Source organism: Hyla sarda, chromosome 1 (genome assembly GCF_029499605.1).
Source record: "Hyla sarda isolate aHylSar1 chromosome 1, aHylSar1.hap1, whole genome shotgun sequence".
Lineage (NCBI taxonomy): Eukaryota > Metazoa > Chordata > Amphibia > Anura > Hylidae > Hyla > Hyla sarda.
In genome coordinates this window covers 58,420,221-58,439,445 of record NC_079189.1, presented here as the reverse complement: position 1 = coordinate 58,439,445, position 19,225 = coordinate 58,420,221, and the positions used below count along the sequence as shown (strand labels likewise).

The 19,225-nt window shown below is 49.6% G+C and overlaps 1 protein-coding gene across 1 annotated transcript in view; it reads left to right on the top strand.

The window, feature by feature from the left end:
• The window catches only part of STK32B (serine/threonine kinase 32B), a 348,151-nt gene that overhangs the window by 306,423 nt on the left and 22,503 nt on the right, over positions 1-19,225 (top strand). The window contains exon 10 of the mRNA XM_056555131.1: positions 3,903-4,034. Coding sequence (XP_056411106.1) covers positions 3,903-4,034 — 132 coding nt within the window. The remainder of the gene's footprint in view (positions 1-3,902; positions 4,035-19,225) is intronic.

Below are 19,225 nucleotides of genomic sequence, written 5' to 3'. Positions count from 1 at the left end.
CCTGCAGTAAGGGACAGATCCCAGCGGATGTCACTCCTCCTGACACCCTCTGCGATGTCCTTATGTGAATGTCGGGATCAGCTGTTCTCAGGGCTACAGAGCCGGGAGAACAGCTGACGCTGAGCCGTAGGTATGCATCGTATATCTACTGCCCAGCAAGAACTTACAGTGAGCCTGCAATGTGTATACAGTATACACATTGCTGGCTCACTTAACCCCTTGCTGAGCTGTGCGCTATGCTGGACAGTGTAGGTTAACCCTTTGGGCGGTATACACTATATACAGCTATCTATAGAAAGGCTGTCTGGGCATGCTGGGAGTTGTAGTTTTGCACCAATTGGTGGCTCCCCGTTTGGGTAGACATTGCATCATGGGTGCTCTCCCCAGCGGACAGCACTAAAAATGTCATAACCATTTTTTTGTGTTTTTTTTCTTCTCGTTTCAGATCCGTGTATGCAGAGGATTACTGCGGATTCGATGGATTACGGCGAATTTTTTTTTATTTTAATAAAATGGTTAACGAGGGCTGTGGGGGAGTGTTTTTTTAAATAAAATAATTTTTCCAATGTGTTGTGTTTTTTTTTTATTTTCAGTGTTAGTAGTGGAAGCTGGTCTTATTGACTGAATCCAATACTAGGCCAGGGCTTAGTGCTAGCCCCAAAAACAGCTAGCGCTAACCCCCAATTATTACCCCGGTACCCACCGCCACAGGGGTGCCGGGAAGAGCCGGTACCAACGGGCCCGGAGCGTCAAAACTGGCGCTCCTGGGCCTAGGCGGTAACAGGCTGGCGTTATTTAGGCTGGGGAGGGCCAGTAACAATGGCCCTCGCCCACCCTGGTAATGTCAGGCTGTTGCTGTTTGGTTGGTATTGTGCTAAGAATGAAAATACGGGGAACCCTATATGTTTTTTTAATTTTTTTTATTTAAATAAATTTAAAAAAAAACGCATAGGGTTTCCCGTATTTTCATTCTCAGCACAATACCAACCAAACAGCAACTGCCTGACGTTACCAGGCTGGGCGAGAACCATTGTTACTGGCCCTCCCCAGCCTAAATAATGCCAGCCTGTTAATGCCTAGGCCCAGGAGCGCCATTTTTGACGCTCCGGGCCTGTTGGTACCGCTCTTCCCGGCACCCCTGTGGCAGTGGGTACCGGGGTAATAATTGGGGGTTAGCGCTAGCTGTTTTTGGGGTTAGCACTAAGCCCTGGCTTAGTAATGGATTCAGTCAATAAGACCAGCTTCCACTACTAACCCTGAAAATTCAATAAAAAAAAAAAAACGTAACACATTGGAAAAATAATTTTATTTAAAAAAAAACACTCCCCACAGCCCTCATTAACCATTTTATTAAAAGAAAAAAAAGAAAAATCTGCCTTAATCCATCGAATCCGCAGTAATCCTCTGCATACACGGATCTGAAACGAAAAGAAAAAAAACACAAAAAAATGGTTATGACATTTTTGGCGCTGTCCGCTGGGAGAGCACCCATGATGCAATGTCTACCCAAACAGGGAGCCACCAATTGGTGCAAAACTACAACTCCCAGCATGTCCAGACAGCCTTTGGCTGTCTGGGCATGCTGGGAGTTTTAGTTTATCAACAGCTGGAATCTCCCTGTCTGGGTAGACACTGCCAGAAGGGTCTGTTCACATTATACAAAACGGACAATGTGAACAGAGCTTCAGATTAACTAGCCTTGTTCCCTTCTGTAGCTCCGCCCCTAATGTCATCATCACTAGGGGGTGGAGCTACACAGACCTGCCCGATACTCGAGGGAAGTAAGCGGACTTCGTCTTCTGTATACACTGTATACAGCTATCTATAGATAGCTGTATATAGTGTATACCGCCCAAAGGGTTAACCTACACTGTCCAGCAGTGTAAGTTAACTCTTCCCTTGCTGGGCTTGTGCATAGCGCACAGCTCAGCAAGGGGTTAAGTGAGCCAGCAATGTGTATACTGCTGCCTTATCACTTTGTGACGCCAGGGCACCGTTAGCCTATACACGGTATGAGGTGGAGACAACTTCTCCTGGGCCAGACACATGGAATAAAGAAACACACCGACATAGGGTTATGGATAAATGCCTTTTACTGTGCTTACAGTCTGGAGCAGAGTAGAAGGGATGCAGGCAATGTCACCTGGTTTACACTGCCCCTCACTTGTAAAGGCATAGTACTCATAAATAACATATTGTACAGTGGATATGTTAAACATAATAAAGTACATATTAAAGTGCATTAACAGCCATCCTCAACGCCCAGTCCAGGAGGCTGTGGATTGACGAGGGTAGTGCAATTGCACTGTCCCTTTTGGAGGTCGAATAAAGTCTCCTTAGTGCTAAGAGTAGAGTTCCTTCCATGATGTGGTTGGTACCCTTGCTGATGGCCACACACATTTTTGGTTTGATGTGATAGTGCCATATATTTTACTTGCTACCTGAAAACTAGAATTAGCTATTAAGGCTATTGCTTCTGGGTGTGGACAGATTGAGACATAAAACATACATATAACAAGTCTTGAAGCTCTTCATGAGTCTGCAGCTTTTAGTACCAAGGTAACTCTGGAAGGCGGGCCGGAGCTGCCGTAGACTATCCATCGTTACTGGTCCTGTGCCACGGGGCCCATTGGCTTATAGCATCCTCTCCCTGTGACTGTAGAGAACAGGGTGATGCAGTTTTAAGGACTGTGCGCTTCTCCCTTGGCACAGCAGTAGCAGGAGGAACCATTGCCGGTTCCAGACACTGGGACCTTCAGCTGGGTAGTGGCTCCTTGCTAGGCAGGGAGATGAGGTGCTCCTCCATGAACTTGAGCAGCTTGGGCTTGTCCCTGAACACCCTCCGTGGCTCCGGCTTGGACAGGGCACTGGCAGTCACCCTTTCAGGGCTCGAGTAGGATGAGGAAGTTGAGAAACCTGCCCCTGTTGGGGTACTCACATCGGATTACTCACTCCGGAGGCCATAAATACTTTGGGGGCAGCCGCCGCAACCTGTAGGGCACTCGCTGACATCCTCACATCACAGGGTTCCCTTAAAGACCAAAAAAAGGTCTCTGTATTCAAGATGTCAGCGAATGCCCACCAGGTTGTGGCGGCTGCCGCCGAAGTATTTGCGGTCTTTGCCGTTAGATTGAAGGACCAGGGACGCCCAAAAGTCACTGGTACCAGAAGGCGAAGGCTGCTGGGGGACTCTGGTCTCTGCATCTTCTCTCTATATCTGTCTACACAGATGACTGTTTTCAATGATATAGGCGCACAGTAAGAAATATATTATCTATGTGCTGTTCTCCCAATATGCCGCTATAGTAATAAAAGAAAAATCAATAAACATATACAATTAAAAATAGATTAAAATTAATAACAAAAAAATGCAAGAAAAATAAAAAGTGCATATTCCAACCCCCCCAACCACCAATTCTGGACATTCGATGTGACCAAAATTCATTTTGCATGCATGTCAGGTGCTCAGGCATTAATATATCCCGACAGGCTAAATGTATGATACCACAAAACATTAAAAAAATCACCCATACACACCATTTTTACCTGTTCAATGGTATTCAAGGGTGGACATACATTTATTCTCATGTGTAGTCTACATCATGGGTGGAGGCTATAGTGCCCCTATCTTGTACTTTCAATAGTCAGTACTGTCAGTGACAATCCTTTGCCTTCAGCATCACATCTTTTATTTTTGCTTTTATAATATGTCTTTTATTTCTTATTGTTAATTGGAAATATGTATCTGCATTAAAAGTCCATAGAGACATAAAACCCAATGGGGCATGGATTGTATGATCAGCACAGGTTATTTCAAAAATATAATTCTGGAAACGTAATCTGCAACAAATCTGCTATAACCAGTGTTAACCATATTGAATGTTTTTTTTTTTTTATGACAGAAAGGAAGACTGAACTGTGACCCAACATTTGAGTTAGAAGAGATGATTCTAGAATCTAAACCTCTCCATAAGAAGAAGAAGCGTCTGGCTAAGTACAAATCTAGGGAGGCCGCCAAAGAAAGTTGTCCACTGGTAAGCCTGGTTCTTCAGGAAAAAGGCTTAAAATGTTTACTTAATATTTTTGTTTTACAAACCTCTATGTATCAGCAACTCCATGAGAATCAGCAGGGTCAAGACTGCAGATGTACAACATTGGTATAATCAGGTCTTGTTCATAAGACTGCTCTGCATGACTGAGCTATCTACAATGCATGTACCCCATCCAGACTCTAATAAAAACACATTACAGTGGCTCAGGGGTGTTGCTAGGTCACCAAGAGACGTGGGAGCTCGAGTCCATTGCACAATCCCCACCCTAACCACACCCACTGCCACACCTCTAACCACACCCTCATTCGCACCCAATCGCACACGGCCTCCTCCTTCAATATATTAACTAATACCAGTTGGCAACTGTACAGTGTGGTTTCAGCAATCACACTCCTATTACCATCATACTATTACTGTCTAAATCCTGTATTCTGAGGCCAATATTACCAATACTAAAAGTATACAAGAAGGAATATTATCACCATAAATATCACCATCATACTATTACTGACCAGCTCCTGTATACTGAGACCAATATTACCAATAATATCAGTATACAAGGAGAAATATTTTCACCATATATATACTACCATCATACTGTTACTGACTAAATCCTGTATACTGAGACCAATATTTAAAATAATACCATTGCACAAGGAGGAATATTATCACCATACATATCACCATCATGCTGTTACTGACCAAATTCTGTATACTGAGACCAATATTAACAATAATAATAATACAGGAAATAATATTATCACCATACATATTACCGTCATACTGTTATTGACCAAATCAGACCAAAACTGAGACCAATAATACTTATATTACCAGTACAAAAAACAAAAATGGTCAGCATCTCCAAACAAAAGGGAATATGTGCACAGGTGCACACCACTAGTTTTGTGCGTTACCAGTAAGAGGCGAATTACACCATGACCAAAACCACCATTACCACTTAATAAATACCACTCTATTGTTACTTAATAAAATTGACTATACAAAAGACCAATATTCCTACATACATTCACAATATAGGGTAAATACCAGCTGTACACAGGATCATTATACCATATAAGTGAATATATATACAGGACCATATAGAGGTAGATACCAGCTGTACACAGGATCTGTTACCATACAAGTGATTAAAGTTACATCTAGGGACTCACAAATGACATATTTTCTGATCAGAGACGTCCTCTTTTCTTTCCTTCTCTGTCTGGATCAGACCACCATGACGACTTCTTCCAGCCAAAACTTCATCTCTTCGGCATCTGCAGGACAAACATGTTAAGACTCCAGTGCCCTCCCCACCTCTACACAATCTCCCGATCTATAGGCACCCAAACTGTAATAATCCCCTCCTTTATATCCTGCTCAGTAAAAGGGCAGCAAGGTAGCCAGCTATTTAGGTAGGTCCCTGTTTCCCAATCAGGGAGCCTCTACCTGTTGCAAAATTACAACTCCCAGCATGCCCAAACAGCCTCTGGCATGCTGAGAGTAGTAGTTGTGCACTCTGGTTGGGAAACACTGAGGTAGGTAGTTAGGTAGCATGGTATGTAGGTAGGTCAGTGTTTCCCAACCAGGGTACCTCCAGCTGTTGCAAAACTATAACTCCCAGCATGCCCAGAAAGCCTCTGGCTGTCTGGTCATGTTGGGAGTTGTAGTTTTACAACTTCTGGAGGCATCCTGGTTGGTAAACACTGCAGTAGGTAGTTAGGTAGCCAGGTATTTAGCTAGGTAGCCAAATATGTAGGTAGGTTACTGTTTCCTAACCAGAGTTCATGCAGCAGTTGCAAAACTACAATGCCCAGCATTCCCAGACAACCTCTTGCTGTCCGGGCATTGTGGAAGTTGAAGTGTTGGAAATTCCAGAGGCCCCCTGGTTGGGAAACACACAGGTAGGTAGTTTGGTAGCTAAGTAATTTGGCAGCTAGGTATGCAGGTAGCCAAAAATGTAGTTAGCCAGGTATGTAGGTAGCCAGTTAAGTACTTAGCCAGGTATGTAGGTAGCCAGTTAAGTAGTTAGCCAGGTACGTAGGTAGACAGTAATTGAATTAGCCAGGTATGTAGGTAGCCAGCCATTTAGTTAGCCAGGTACATAGGTAGCGAGTAATTGAGTTAGCTAAGTATCCAGGTAGCCAGTAATTGAGTTAGCAAGGTATTTAGGTAGCCAGTAATTGAGTTAGCGAGGTATATAGGTAGCCAGTTTTGTAGTTAGCCAGGTATGTAGGTAGCCAGTAATTGAGTTAGCCAGGTATGTAAGTAGCCAGTAATTGAGTTAACAAGGTATGTAGGTAGCCAGTTATGTAGTTAGCCAAGTATGTAGGTTCCCAGTAATTGAGTTAGCCAGGTATGTGTGTAGCCAGTTATGTAGTTAGCCAGGTATGTAGGTATCCAGTAATTGAGTTAGCCAGGAATGATGGTAAATAGTGATGTAGTTAGCCAGGTATGTAGTTAGCCATGTATATTAGTAGCCAGTTATGAAATTAGCTAGGTATGTAGTTAGCCAGTTATGTAATTAGCCAAGTATGTAGGTTCCCAGTAATTGAGTTAGCCCGGTATGTGAGTAGCCAGTTATGTAGTTAGCCAGGTATGTATGTATCCAGTAATTGAGTTAGCCAGGTATTTGGGTAAACAGTGATGTACTTAGCCAGGTATGTAGTTAACCCTGTATATTAGTAGCCAGTTATGAAATTAGCTAGGTATGTAGGTAGCCAGTTATGTAGTGAACAATTCCAAGACTTTGCAAAGGAGTATTTGTTACGCCGAGCGCTCCGGGTCCCCGCTCCTCCCCGGAGCGCTCGCAACATCCTCGCAATTGCAGCGCCCCGGTCAGACCTGCTGACCGGGTGCGCTGCGATACCTCTCCCAGCCGGGATGCGATTCGCGATGCGGCAGGCGCCCGCTCGCGATGCGCTTCCCGGCTCCCGTACCTGACTCGCTCTCCGTCGGTCTTGTCCCGGCGCGCGCGGCCCCGCTCCCTAGGGCGCAATTTAAAGGGCCACTGCGCCACTGATTGGCGCAGTTAGTTTAATTAGTGTGTTCACCTGTGCACTCCCTATTTATACCTCACTTCCCCTGCACTCCCTCGCCGGATCTTGTTGCCATTGTGCCAGTGAAAGCGTTTCCTTGTGTGTTCCTAGCCTGTGTTCCAGACCTCCTGCCGTTGCCCCTGACTACGATCCTTGCTGCCTGCCCCGACCTTCTGCTACGTCCGACCTTGCTCTTGTCTACTCCCTTGTACCGCGCCTATCTTCAGCAGTCAGAGAGGTTGAGCCGTTGCTGGTGGATACGACCTGGTTGCTACCGCCGCTGCAAGACCATCCCGCTTTGCGGCGGGCTCTGGTGAATACCAGTAGCAACTTAGAACCGGTCCACCAGCACGGTCCACGCCAATCCCTCTCTGGCACAGAGGATCCACCACCTGCCAGCCGAATTGTGACAGTAGATCCGGCCATGGATCCCGCTGAAGTCCCACTGCCAGTTGTCGCCGACCTCACCACGGTGGTCGCCCAGCAGTCGCAACAGATAGCGCAACAAGGCCACCAGCTGTCTCAACTGACCGTGATGTTACAGCAGCTACTACCACAGCTTCAGCAATCATCTCCTCCGCCAGCTCCTGCACCTCGTCCGCAGCGAGTGGCCGCTTCCGGCCTACGATTATCCTTGCCGGATAAATTTGATGGGGACTCTAAGTTTTGCCGTGGCTTTCTTTCGCAATGTTCCCTGCACTTGGAGATGATGTCGGACCAGTTTCCTACTGAAAGGTCTAAGGTGGCTTTCGTAGTCAGCCTTCTGTCTGGGAAAGCTCTGTCATGGGCCACACCGCTCTGGGACCGCAATGACCCCGTCACTGCCTCTGTACACTCCTTCTTCACGGAGATTCGAAGTGTCTTTGAGGAACCTGCCCGAGCCTCTTCTGCTGAGACTGCCCTGCTGAGCCTGGTCCAGGGTAATTCTTCTGTTGGCGAGTACGCCATCCAATTCCGTACTCTTGCCTCCGAATTATCCTGGAATAATGAGGCCCTCTGCGCGACCTTTAAAAAAGGCCTATCCAGCAACATTAAAGATGTTCTGGCCGCACGAGAAATTCCTGCTAACCTGCATGAACTTATTCATCTGGCCACCCGCATTGACATGCGTTTTTCCGAAAGGCGTCAGGAGCTCCGCCAGGATATGGACTTTGTTCGCTCAAGGTGTTTTTTCTCCCCGGCTCCTCTCTCCTCTGGTCCTCTGCAATCCGTTCCTGTGCCTCCCGCCGTGGAGGCTATGCAAGTTGACCGGTCTCGCTTGACACCTCAAGAGAGGACACGACGCCGCATGGAGAATCTGTGCCTGTACTGTGCCGGTACCGAACACTTCCTGAAGGATTGTCCTATCCGTCCTCCCCGCCTGGAAAGACGTACGCTGACTCCGCACAAAGGTGAGGCAGTTCTTGATGTCAACTCTGCTTCTCCACGCCTTACTGTGCCTGTGCGAATATCTTCCTCTACCTTCTCCTTCTCTGCTATGGCCTTCTTGGATTCCGGATCTGCAGGAAATTTTATTTTGGCCTCTCTCATCAACAGGTTCAACATCCCAGTGACCAGTCTCGCCAGACTCCTCTACATCAATTGTGTTAACAATGAAAGATTGGACTGTACCGTGCGTTACCGCACGGAACCTCTCCTAATGTGCATCGGACCTCATCACGAAAAAATTGAGTTTTTGGTCCTCTCCAACTGCACTTCCGAAATTCTTCTTGGATTACCGTGGCTTCAACGCCATTCCCCAACCCTTGATTGGTCCACAGGAGAGATCAAGAGCTGGGGTACCTCTTGTTTCAAGGACTGTCTCCCTGCCGTGACCCTGTGGTTCCCCCTGTAACCGGTCTTCCTAAGGCTTATATGGACTATGCTGACGTGTTTTGCAAAAAGCAAGCTGAGACTTTACCTCCTCACAGGCCTTATGACTGTCCTATTGACCTCCTCCCGGGTACTACTCCACCCCGGGGCAGAATTTATCCTCTGTCTGCTCCAGAGACTCTTGCTATGTCTGAATACATCCAGGAAAATTTAAAAAAGGGGTTTATCCGCAAATCCTCCTCTCCTGCCGGAGCTGGATTTTTCTTTGTGTCCAAAAAAGATGGCTCCCTACGTCCTTGCATTGATTACCGCGGACTTAATAAAATCACGGTAAAGAACCGCTACCCCCTACCTCTTATCTCTGAACTCTTTGATCGCCTTCAAGGTGCCCACATCTTTACCAAACTGGACTTAAGAGGTGCTTATAATCTCATCCGCATCAGGGAGGGGGACGAATGGAAGACTGCATTTAACACCAGAGATGGACACTTTGAGTATCTGGTCATGCCCTTTGGCCTGTGCAACGCCCCTGCTGTCTTCCAAGACTTTGTTAATGAAATTTTTCGTGATCTCTTATATTCCTGTGTTGTGGTTTATCTGGACAATATTCTGATTTTTTCTGCCAACTTAGAAGAACACCGCCAGCATGTCCGCATGGTTCTTCAGAGACTTCGAGACCATCAACTTTATGCCAAAATGGAGAAATGTCTGTTTGAATGTCAATCTCTTCCTTTCCTAGGATACTTGGTCTCTGGCCAGGGATTACAAATGGACCCAGACAAACTCGTTGCCGTCTTAGATTGGCCACGCCCCTCCGGACTCCGTGCTATCCAACGTTTTTTGGGGTTCGCCAATTATTACAGACAATTTATTCCACACTTTTCCACTATTGTGGCTCCTATCGTGGCTTTAACCAAGAAAAATGCCAATCCCATGTCCTGGTCTCCCCAAGCGGAAGACGCATTTAAACGTCTCAAGTCTGCCTTTTCTTCTGCTCCCGTGCTCTCCAGACCTGACCCATCTAAACCCTTCCTATTGGAGGTAGATGCCTCCTCAGTGGGAGCTGGAGCTGTCCTTCTACAAAAAAATTCTTCCGGGCATGCTGTTACTTGTGGTTTTTTTTCTAGGACCTTCTCTCCGGCGGAGAGGAACTACTCCATCGGAGATCGAGAGTTACTGGCCATTAAATTGGCGCTTGAGGAATGGAGGCATCTGCTGGAGGGATCAAAATTTCCTGTTATCATATACACCGATCACAAGAATCTCTCCTATCTCCAGTCTGCCCAACGGCTGAACCCTCGCCAGGCCAGGTGGTCGTTGTTCTTTGCCCGTTTTAACTTTGAAATTCACTTTCGTCCTGCCGACAAGAACATTAGGGCCGATACCCTCTCTCGTTCCTCGGATGCCTCGGAAGTAGAGGTCTCTCCGCAACACATCATTCCTCCTGACTGTCTGATCTCCACTTCTCCAGCCTCCATCAGGCAAACTCCTCCAGGGAAGACCTTCGTTTCTCCACGCCAACGTCTCGGGATTCTCAAATGGGGACACTCCTCCCACCTCGCAGGCCATGCGGGCATCAAAAAATCCTTGCAACTCATCTCTCGTTTCTATTGGTGGCCGACTCTGGAGACGGATGTTGTTGATTTTGTGCGGGCCTGTACTGTCTGTGCCCGGGATAAGACTCCTCGCCAGAAACCTGCTGGTCTCCTTCATCCTCTGCCTGTCCCCGAACAGCCTTGGTCTCTGATTGGTATGGACTTTATTGCAGACTTACCCCCATCCCGTGGCAACACCGTTGTTTGGGTGGTCGTTGATCGATTTTCCAAGATGGCACATTTTATTCCTCTTCCTGGTCTTCCTTCAGCGCCTTAGTTGGCAAAACAATTTTTTGTACACATTTTTCGTCTTCACGGTTTGCCCACACAGATCGTCTCGGATAGAGGCGTCCAATTCGTGTCAAAATTCTGGAGGGCCCTCTGTAAACAGCTCAAGATTAAATTAAACTTCTCTTCTTCTTATCATCCCCAATCCAATGGGCAAGTAGAAAGAATTAACCAGGTCCTGGGTGACTATTTACGGCATTTTGTTTCCTCCCGCCAGGATGACTGGGCAGATCTTCTACCATGGGCCGAATTCTTATACAACTTCAGAGTCTCAGAATCTTCTGCTAAGTCCCCATTTTTCGTGGTGTACGGCCGTCACCCTCTTCCCCCCCTCCCTACTCCCTTGCCCTCTGGTTTGCCCGCTGTGGATGAAGTGACTCGTGATCTTTCCACTGTTACGCCGAGCGCTCCGGGTCCCCGCTCCTCCCCGGAGCGCTCGCTACACTCCTCTCACTGCAGCGCTCCGGTCGGTTCCACGGACCCGGGGCGCTGCGATACCGCCTCTGGCCGGGATGCGATTCGCGATGCGGGTAGCGCCCGCTCGCGATGCGCACCCCGGCTCCCGTACCTGACTCGCTCTCCGTCAGTTCTGTCCCGGCGCGCGCGGCCCCGCTCCCTAGGGCGCGCGCGCGCCGGGTCTTTGCGATTTAAAGGGCCACTGCGCCGCTGATTGGCGCAGTGGTTCCAATTAGTGTTTACACCTGTGCACTTCCCTATATCACCTCACTTCCCCTTCACTCCCTCGCCGGATCTTGTTGCCTTAGTGCCAGTGAAAGCGTTTCCTTGTATGTTCCTAGCCTGTGTTCCAGACCTCCTGCCGTTGCCCCTGACTACGATCCTTGCTGCCTGCCCCGACCTTCTGCTACGTCCGACCTTGCTTCTGTCTACTCCCTTGTACCGCGCCTATCTTCAGCAGCCAGAGAGGTTGAGCCGTTGCTAGGGGATACGACCTGGTCACTACCGCCGCAGCAAGACCATCCCGCTTTGCGGCGGGCTCTGGTGAAAACCAGTAGTGACTTAGAACCGATCCTCTAGCACGGTCCACGCCAATCCCTCTCTGGCACAGAGGATCCACTACCTGCCAGCCGGCATCGTGACAGTAGATCCGGCCATGGATCCCGCTGAAGTTCCTCTGCCAGTTGTCGCTGACCTCACCACGGTGGTCGCCCAGCAGTCACAACAGATTGCGCAACAAGGCCAACAGCTGTCTCAACTGACTGTTATGCTACAACAGTTACTACCACAGCTCCAGCAACCATCTCCTCCGCCAGCTCCTGTACCTCCTCCGCAGCGAGTGGCCGCTTCTGGACTACGACTATCCTTGCCGGATAAATTTGATGGGGACTCTAAGCTTTGCCGTGGCTTCCTTTCCCAATGTTCATTACACTTGGAGATGATGTCGGACCAGTTCCCCACTGAAAGGTCTAAGGTGGCTTTCGTAGTCAGCCTGCTGTCTGGAAAAGCCCTGGCTTGGGCCACACCGCTCTGGGACCGCAATGACCCCGTCACTGCCTCCGTACACTCCTTCTTCTCGGAAATTCGAAGTGTCTTTGAGGAACCTGCCCGAGCCTCTTCTGCTGAGACTGCCCTGTTGAACCTGGTCCAGGGTAATTCTTCCGTTGGCGAGTATGCCGTACAATTCCGTACTCTTGCTTCTGAATTATCCTGGAACAATGAGGCCCTCTGCGCGACCTTTAAAAAAGGCCTATCCAGCAACATTAAAGATGTTCTGGCCGCACGAGAAATGCCTGCTAATCTTCATGAACTTATTCACCTGGCCACTCGCATTGACATGCGTTTTTCCGAAAGGCGTCAGGAGCTCCGCCAAGATATGGACTCTGTTCGCACGAGGCGTTTCTTCTCCTCGGCTCCTCTCTCCTCTGGTTCCCTGCAATCTGTTCCTGTGCCTCCCGCCGTGGAGGCTATGCAGGTCGACCGCTCTCGCCTGACATCTCAAGAGAGGACACGACGCCGCATGGAGAACCTCTGCCTGTACTGTGCTAGTACCGAACACTTCCTGAGGGATTGTCCTATCCGCCCTCCCCGCCTGGAAAGACGTACCCTGACTCCGCACAAAGGTGAGACAATTCTTGATGTCCACTCTGCTTCCCCACGTCTTACTGTGCCTGTGCGGATGTCTGCCTCTGCCTTCTCCTTCTCTTCTGTGGCCTTCTTGGACTCTGGATCTGCAGGAAATTTTATTTTGGCCTCTCTCGTCAACAGGTTCAACATCCCAGTGACCAGTCTCACCAGACCCCTTTACATCAATTGTATAAACAATGAAAGATTGGACTGTTCTATACGTTTCCGCACGGAGCCCCTTCTAATGAGCATCGGATCTCATCACGAGAGGATTGAACTTTTGGTCCTCCCCAATTGCACCTCGGAAATTCTCCTTGGACTTCCCTGGCTTCAACTTCATTCCCCAACCCTGGATTGGTCCACTGGGGAGATCAAGAGTTGGGGGCCCTCTTGTTCCAAGGACTGTCTAAAACCGGTTCCCAGTAACCCTTGCCGTAACTCTTTGCTTCCTCCAGTAACCGGTCTCCCTAAGGCCTATATGGACTTCGCGGATGTTTTCTGCAAAAAACAAGCGGAGACTCTACCTCCTCACAGGCCTTATGATTGTCCTATCGACCTCCTCCCGGGCACTACTCCACCCCGGGGCAGAATTTATCCTCTCTCTGCCCCAGAGACTCTTGCCATGTCTGAATACGTCCAGGAGAATCTAAAAAAGGGCTTTATCCGTAAATCCTCCTCTCCTGCCGGAGCCGGATTTTTCTTTGTGTCCAAAAAAGATGGCTCTCTACGTCCTTGCATTGACTACCGCGGACTTAATAAAATCACGGTTAAGAACCGCTACCCCTTACCCCTCATCTCTGAACTCTTTGATCGCCTCCAAGGTGCCCACATCTTTACTAAATTGGACTTAAGAGGCGCCTATAACCTCATCCGCATCAGAGAGGGGGATGAGTGGAAAACAGCATTTAACACCAGAGATGGACACTTTGAGTATCTGGTCATGCCCTTTGGCCTGTGCAACGCCCCTGCTGTCTTCCAAGACTTTGTTAATGAAATTTTTCGTGATCTGTTATACTCCTGTGTTGTTGTATATCTTGATGATATCCTAATTTTTTCGGCCAATCTAGAAGAACACCGCCAGCATGTCCGTATGGTTCTTCAGAGACTTCGTGACAATCAACTCTATGCTAAAATTGAGAAATGTCTGTTTGAATGCCAATCTCTTCCTTTTCTAGGATACTTGGTCTCTGGCCAGGGACTACAAATGGATCCAGATAAACTCTCTGCCGTCTTAGATTGGCCACGCCCCTCCGGACTCCGTGCCATCCAACGTTTTTTGGGGTTCGCCAATTATTACAGGCAATTTATTCCACATTTTTCTACCATTGTGGCTCCTATTGTGGCTTTAACCAAAAAAAATGCCGATCCCAAGTCTTGGTCTCCTCAAGCGGAAGACGCCTTTAAACGACTCAAGTCTGCCTTCTCTTCGGCTCCCGTGCTCTCCAGACCTGACCCATCTAAACCCTTCCTATTGGAGGTTGATGCCTCCTCAGTAGGAGCTGGAGCTGTCCTTCTACAAAAAAACTCTTCCGGGCATGCTGTTACTTGTGGTTTTTTTTCTAGGACCTTCTCTCCGGCGGAGAGGAACTACTCCATCGGGGATCGAGAGCTTCTAGCCATTAAATTAGCACTTGAGGAATGGAGGCATCTGCTGGAGGGATCAAGATTTCCAGTTATTATTTACACCGATCACAAGAACCTCTCATACCTCGAGTCTGCCCAACGGCTGAATCCTCGTCAGGCCAGGTGGTCTCTGTTCTTTGCCCGATTTAATTTTGAAATTCACTTTCGGCCTGCTGATAAGAACATTAGGGCCGATGCTCTCTCTCGTTCCTCAGATGCTTCTGAAATTGAACTCTCTCCTCAACACATCATTCCTCCTGACTGCCTGATTTCCACTTCTCCAGCCTCCATCAGGCAAACTCCTCCAGGAAAGACCTTTGTTTCTCCACGCCAACGCCTCGGAATCCTCAAATGGGGTCACTCCTCCCATCTCGCAGGTCATGCGGGCATCAAGAAATCTGTGCAACTCATCTCTCGCTTCTATTGGTGGCCTACTCTAGAGACTGATGTGGTGGACTTTGTGCGAGCCTGCACTATCTGTGCTCGGGATAAGACTCCTCGCCAGAAGCCCGCTGGTTTTCTTCTTCCTCTGCCTGTTCCCGAACAACCTTGGTCTCTGATTGGTATGGATTTTATTACTGACTTACCCCCATCCCATGGCAACACTGTTATTTGGGTGGTCGTTGATCGATTCTCCAAAATGGCACATTTCATCCCTCTTCCTGGTCTTCCTTCAGCGCCTCAGTTGGCTAAACAATTTTTTGTACACATTTTTCGTCTTCACGGGTTGCCTACGCAGATCGTCTCGGATAGAGGCGTCCAATTTGTGTCTAAATTCTGGAGGGCTCTCTGTAAACAACTCAAGATTAAATTAAATTTTTCTTCTGCATACCATCCTCAATCCAATGGACAAGTAGAAAGAATTAACCAGATCTTGGGTGACTATTTACGACATTTTGTTTCCTCCCGCCAGGATGACTGGGCAGATCTTCTACCTTGGGCCGAATTCTCGTATAATTTCAGAATCTCTGAATCTTCCTCCAAATCCCCGTTTTTCGTGGTGTACGGCCGTCACCCTCTTCCCCCCCTCCCTACCCCCTTGCCCTCTGGTCTGCCCGCTGTGGATGAAATTTCTCGTGATCTTTCCATCATATGGAGAGAGACCCAAAATTCTCTCTTACAGGCTTCTTCACGCATGAAGAGATTCGCGGATAAGAAAAGAAGAGCTCCTCCCATTTTTTCCCCTGGAGACAAGGTATGGCTCTCCGCCAAATATGTCCGCTTCCGTGTCCCTAGCTATAAGTTGGGACCACGCTATCTTGGTCCTTTCAAGATTTTGCGCCAGATTAATCCTGTCTCTTACAAACTTCTTCTTCCTCCTTCTCTTCGTATTCCTAATGCCTTTCATGTTTCTCTTCTTAAACCACTTATCATTAACCGTTTCTCTCCCAAATCTGTTCCCCCCACTCCTGTCTCCGGCTCCTCGGACATCTTCTCCGTCAAAGAAATTTTAGCTTCTAAAAAGGTCAGAGGGAAAACCTTCTTTTTAGTGGATTGGGAGGGTTGTGGTCCAGAAGAGAGGTCCTGGGAACCTGAGGACAATATCCTGGACAAAAGTCTGGTCCTCAGGTTCTCAGGCTCCAAGAAGAGGGGGAGACCCAAGGGGGGGGGTACTGTTACGCCGAGCGCTCCGGGTCCCCGCTCCTCCCCGGAGCGCTCGCTACACTCCTCTCACTGCAGCGCTCCGGTCGGTTCCACGGACCCGGGGCGCTGCGATACCGCCTCTGGCCGGGATGCGATTCGCGATGCGGGTAGCGCCCGCTCGCGATGCGCACCCCGGCTCCCGTACCTGACTCGCTCTCCGTCAGTTCTGTCCCGGCGCGCGCGGCCCCGCTCCCTAGGGCGCGCGCGCGCCGGGTCTTTGCGATTTAAAGGGCCACTGCGCCGCTGATTGGCGCAGTGGTTCCAATTAGTGTTTACACCTGTGCACTTCCCTATATCACCTCACTTCCCCTTCACTCCCTCGCCGGATCTTGTTGCCTTAGTGCCAGTGAAAGCGTTTCCTTGTATGTTCCTAGCCTGTGTTCCAGACCTCCTGCCGTTGCCCCTGACTACGATCCTTGCTGCCTGCCCCGACCTTCTGCTACGTCCGACCTTGCTTCTGTCTACTCCCTTGTACCGCGCCTATCTTCAGCAGCCAGAGAGGTTGAGCCGTTGCTAGGGGATACGACCTGGTCACTACCGCCGCAGCAAGACCATCCCGCTTTGCGGCGGGCTCTGGTGAAAACCAGTAGTGACTTAGAACCGATCCTCTAGCACGGTCCACGCCAATCCCTCTCTGGCACAGAGGATCCACTACCTGCCAGCCGGCATCGTGACATCCACCATATGGAAAGAGACCCAAAATTCTCTTTTACAGGCTTCATCCCGCATGAAAAGGTTTGCCGATAAGAAAAGAAGAACTCCCCCCATTTTTGCACCCGGAGACAAGGTATGGCTCTCCGCTAAATATGTCCGCTTTCGTGTCCCCAGTTACAAACTGGGACCACGCTATCTTGGTCCTTTCAAAGTCTTGTGCCAGATTAATCCTGTCTCTTATAAACTCCTTCTTCCTCCTTCTCTCCATATTCCCAATGCCTTCCATGTCTCTCTCCTTAAACCACTCATCATTAACCGCTTCTCTCCCAAACTTGTTTCTCCCACTCCTGTTTCCGGCTCTTCTGACATCTTCTCCGTGAAGGAGATTCTGGCCTCCAAGACGGTCAGAGGAAAAAAATTCTTCTTGGTGGATTGGGAAGGCTGTGGTCCAGAAGAGAGATCCTGGGAACCTGAGGACAACATCCTAGACAAAAGTCTGGTCCTCAGGTTCTCAGGCTCCAAGAAGAGGGGGAGACTCAAGGGGGGGGGTACTGTTACGCCGAGCGCTCCGGGTCCCCGCTCCTCCCCGGAGCGCTCGCAACATCCTCGCAATTGCAGCGCCCCGGTCAGACCTGCTGACCGGGTGCGCTGCGATACCTCTCCCAGCCGGGATGCGATTCGCGATGCGGCAGGCGCCCGCTCGCGATGCGCTTCCCGGCTCCCGTACCTGACTCGCTCTCCGTCGGTCTTGTCCCGGCACGCGCGGCCCCGCTCCCTAGGGCGCGCGCGCGCCGGGTCTCTGCAATTTAAAGGGCCACTGCGCCACTGATTGGCGCAGTTAGTTTAATTAGTGTGTTCACCTGTGCACTCCCTATTTATACCTCACTTCCCCTGCACTCCCTCGCCGGATCTTGTTGCCATTGTGCCAGTGAAAGCGTTTCCTTGTGTGTTCCTAGCCTGTGTTCCAGACCTCCTGCCGTTGCCCCTGACTACGATCCTTGCTGCCTGCCCCGACCTTCTGCTACGTCCGACCTTGCTCTTGTCTACTCCCTTGTACCGCGCCTATCTTCAGCAGTCAGAGAGGTTGAGCCGTTGCTGGTGGATACGACCTGGTTGCTACCGCCGCTGCAAGACCATCCCGCTTTGCGGCGGGCTCTGGTGAATACCAGTAGCAACTTAGAACCGGTCCACCAGCACGGTCCACGCCAATCCCTCTCTGGCACAGAGGATCCACCACCTGCCAGCTGAATCGTGACAGTATTTAAACTAGGAAGGGGGGAGGGGGCAAAAGAGTGAAAATCCATGAGTCGAATTGCCCCCGAAACAATGCCAGAACATGTCAGTAGCACAGAGGTTAAGAAATCAAAAGCTCAGAGTCATGTCTACAAATGCCCGCAGTTTAGGTAATAAAATCAATGAACTTGGGTCAATAATGGCATCTGAGAATGTAGATTTAGTGGCTGTTACTGAGACATGGTTTAATGAAAGTAATGACTGGGACATATCCATACCAGGATACTCTTTATACAGAAGAGACTGAGAAGGCAAGAAAGGAGGAGAAGTGGCCCTATATGTCAAAGATAGCATAAAATCTAACCTAATACTGTCACGATGCCGGCTGGCAGGTAGTGGATCCTCTGTGCCAGAGAGGGATGGCGAGGACCGCGCTAGTGGACCGGTTCTAAGCCACTACAGGTTTTCACCAGAGCCCGCCGCAAAGCGGGATGGTCTTGCTGCGGCGGTAGTGACCAGGTCGTATCCACTAGCAACGGCTCACCTCTCTGGCTGCTGAAGATGCTGAAGATAGGCGCGGTACAAGGGAGTAGGCAGAAGCAAGGTCGGACGTAGCAGAAGGTCGGGGGCAGGCGGCAAGGATCGTAGTCAGGGGCAACGGCAGGAGGTCAGGAACACGGACTAGGAACAGACAAGGGAACGCTTTCACTGGGCACAAGTGCAACAAGATCCGGCAAGGGAGTGCAGGGGAAGTGAGGTGATATAGGGAAGTGCACAGGTGAACACACTGATTGGAACCACTGCGCCAATCAGCGGCGCAGTGGCCCTTTAAATCGCAGAGACCCGGCGCGCGCGCGCCCTAGGGAGCGGGGCCGCGCGCGCCGGGACAGAACAGACGGAGAGCGAGTCAGGTAGGGGAGCCGGGGTGCGCATCGCGAGCGGGCGCTACCCGCATCGCGAATCGCATCCCGGCTGGCAGCGGAATCGCAGCGCCCCGGGTCAGAGGACGTGACCGGAGCGCTGCCGCGGGGAGAGTGAAGCGAGCGCTCCGGGGAGGAGCGGGGACCCGGAGCGCTCGGCGTAACAGTACCCCCCCCCTTGGGTCTCCCCCTCTTCTTGGGGCCAAAGAACCTGAGGAAAAAAAAACTCAATTTTTTTCCGTGATGAGGTCCGATGCAAATTAGGAGGGGTTCAGTGTGGA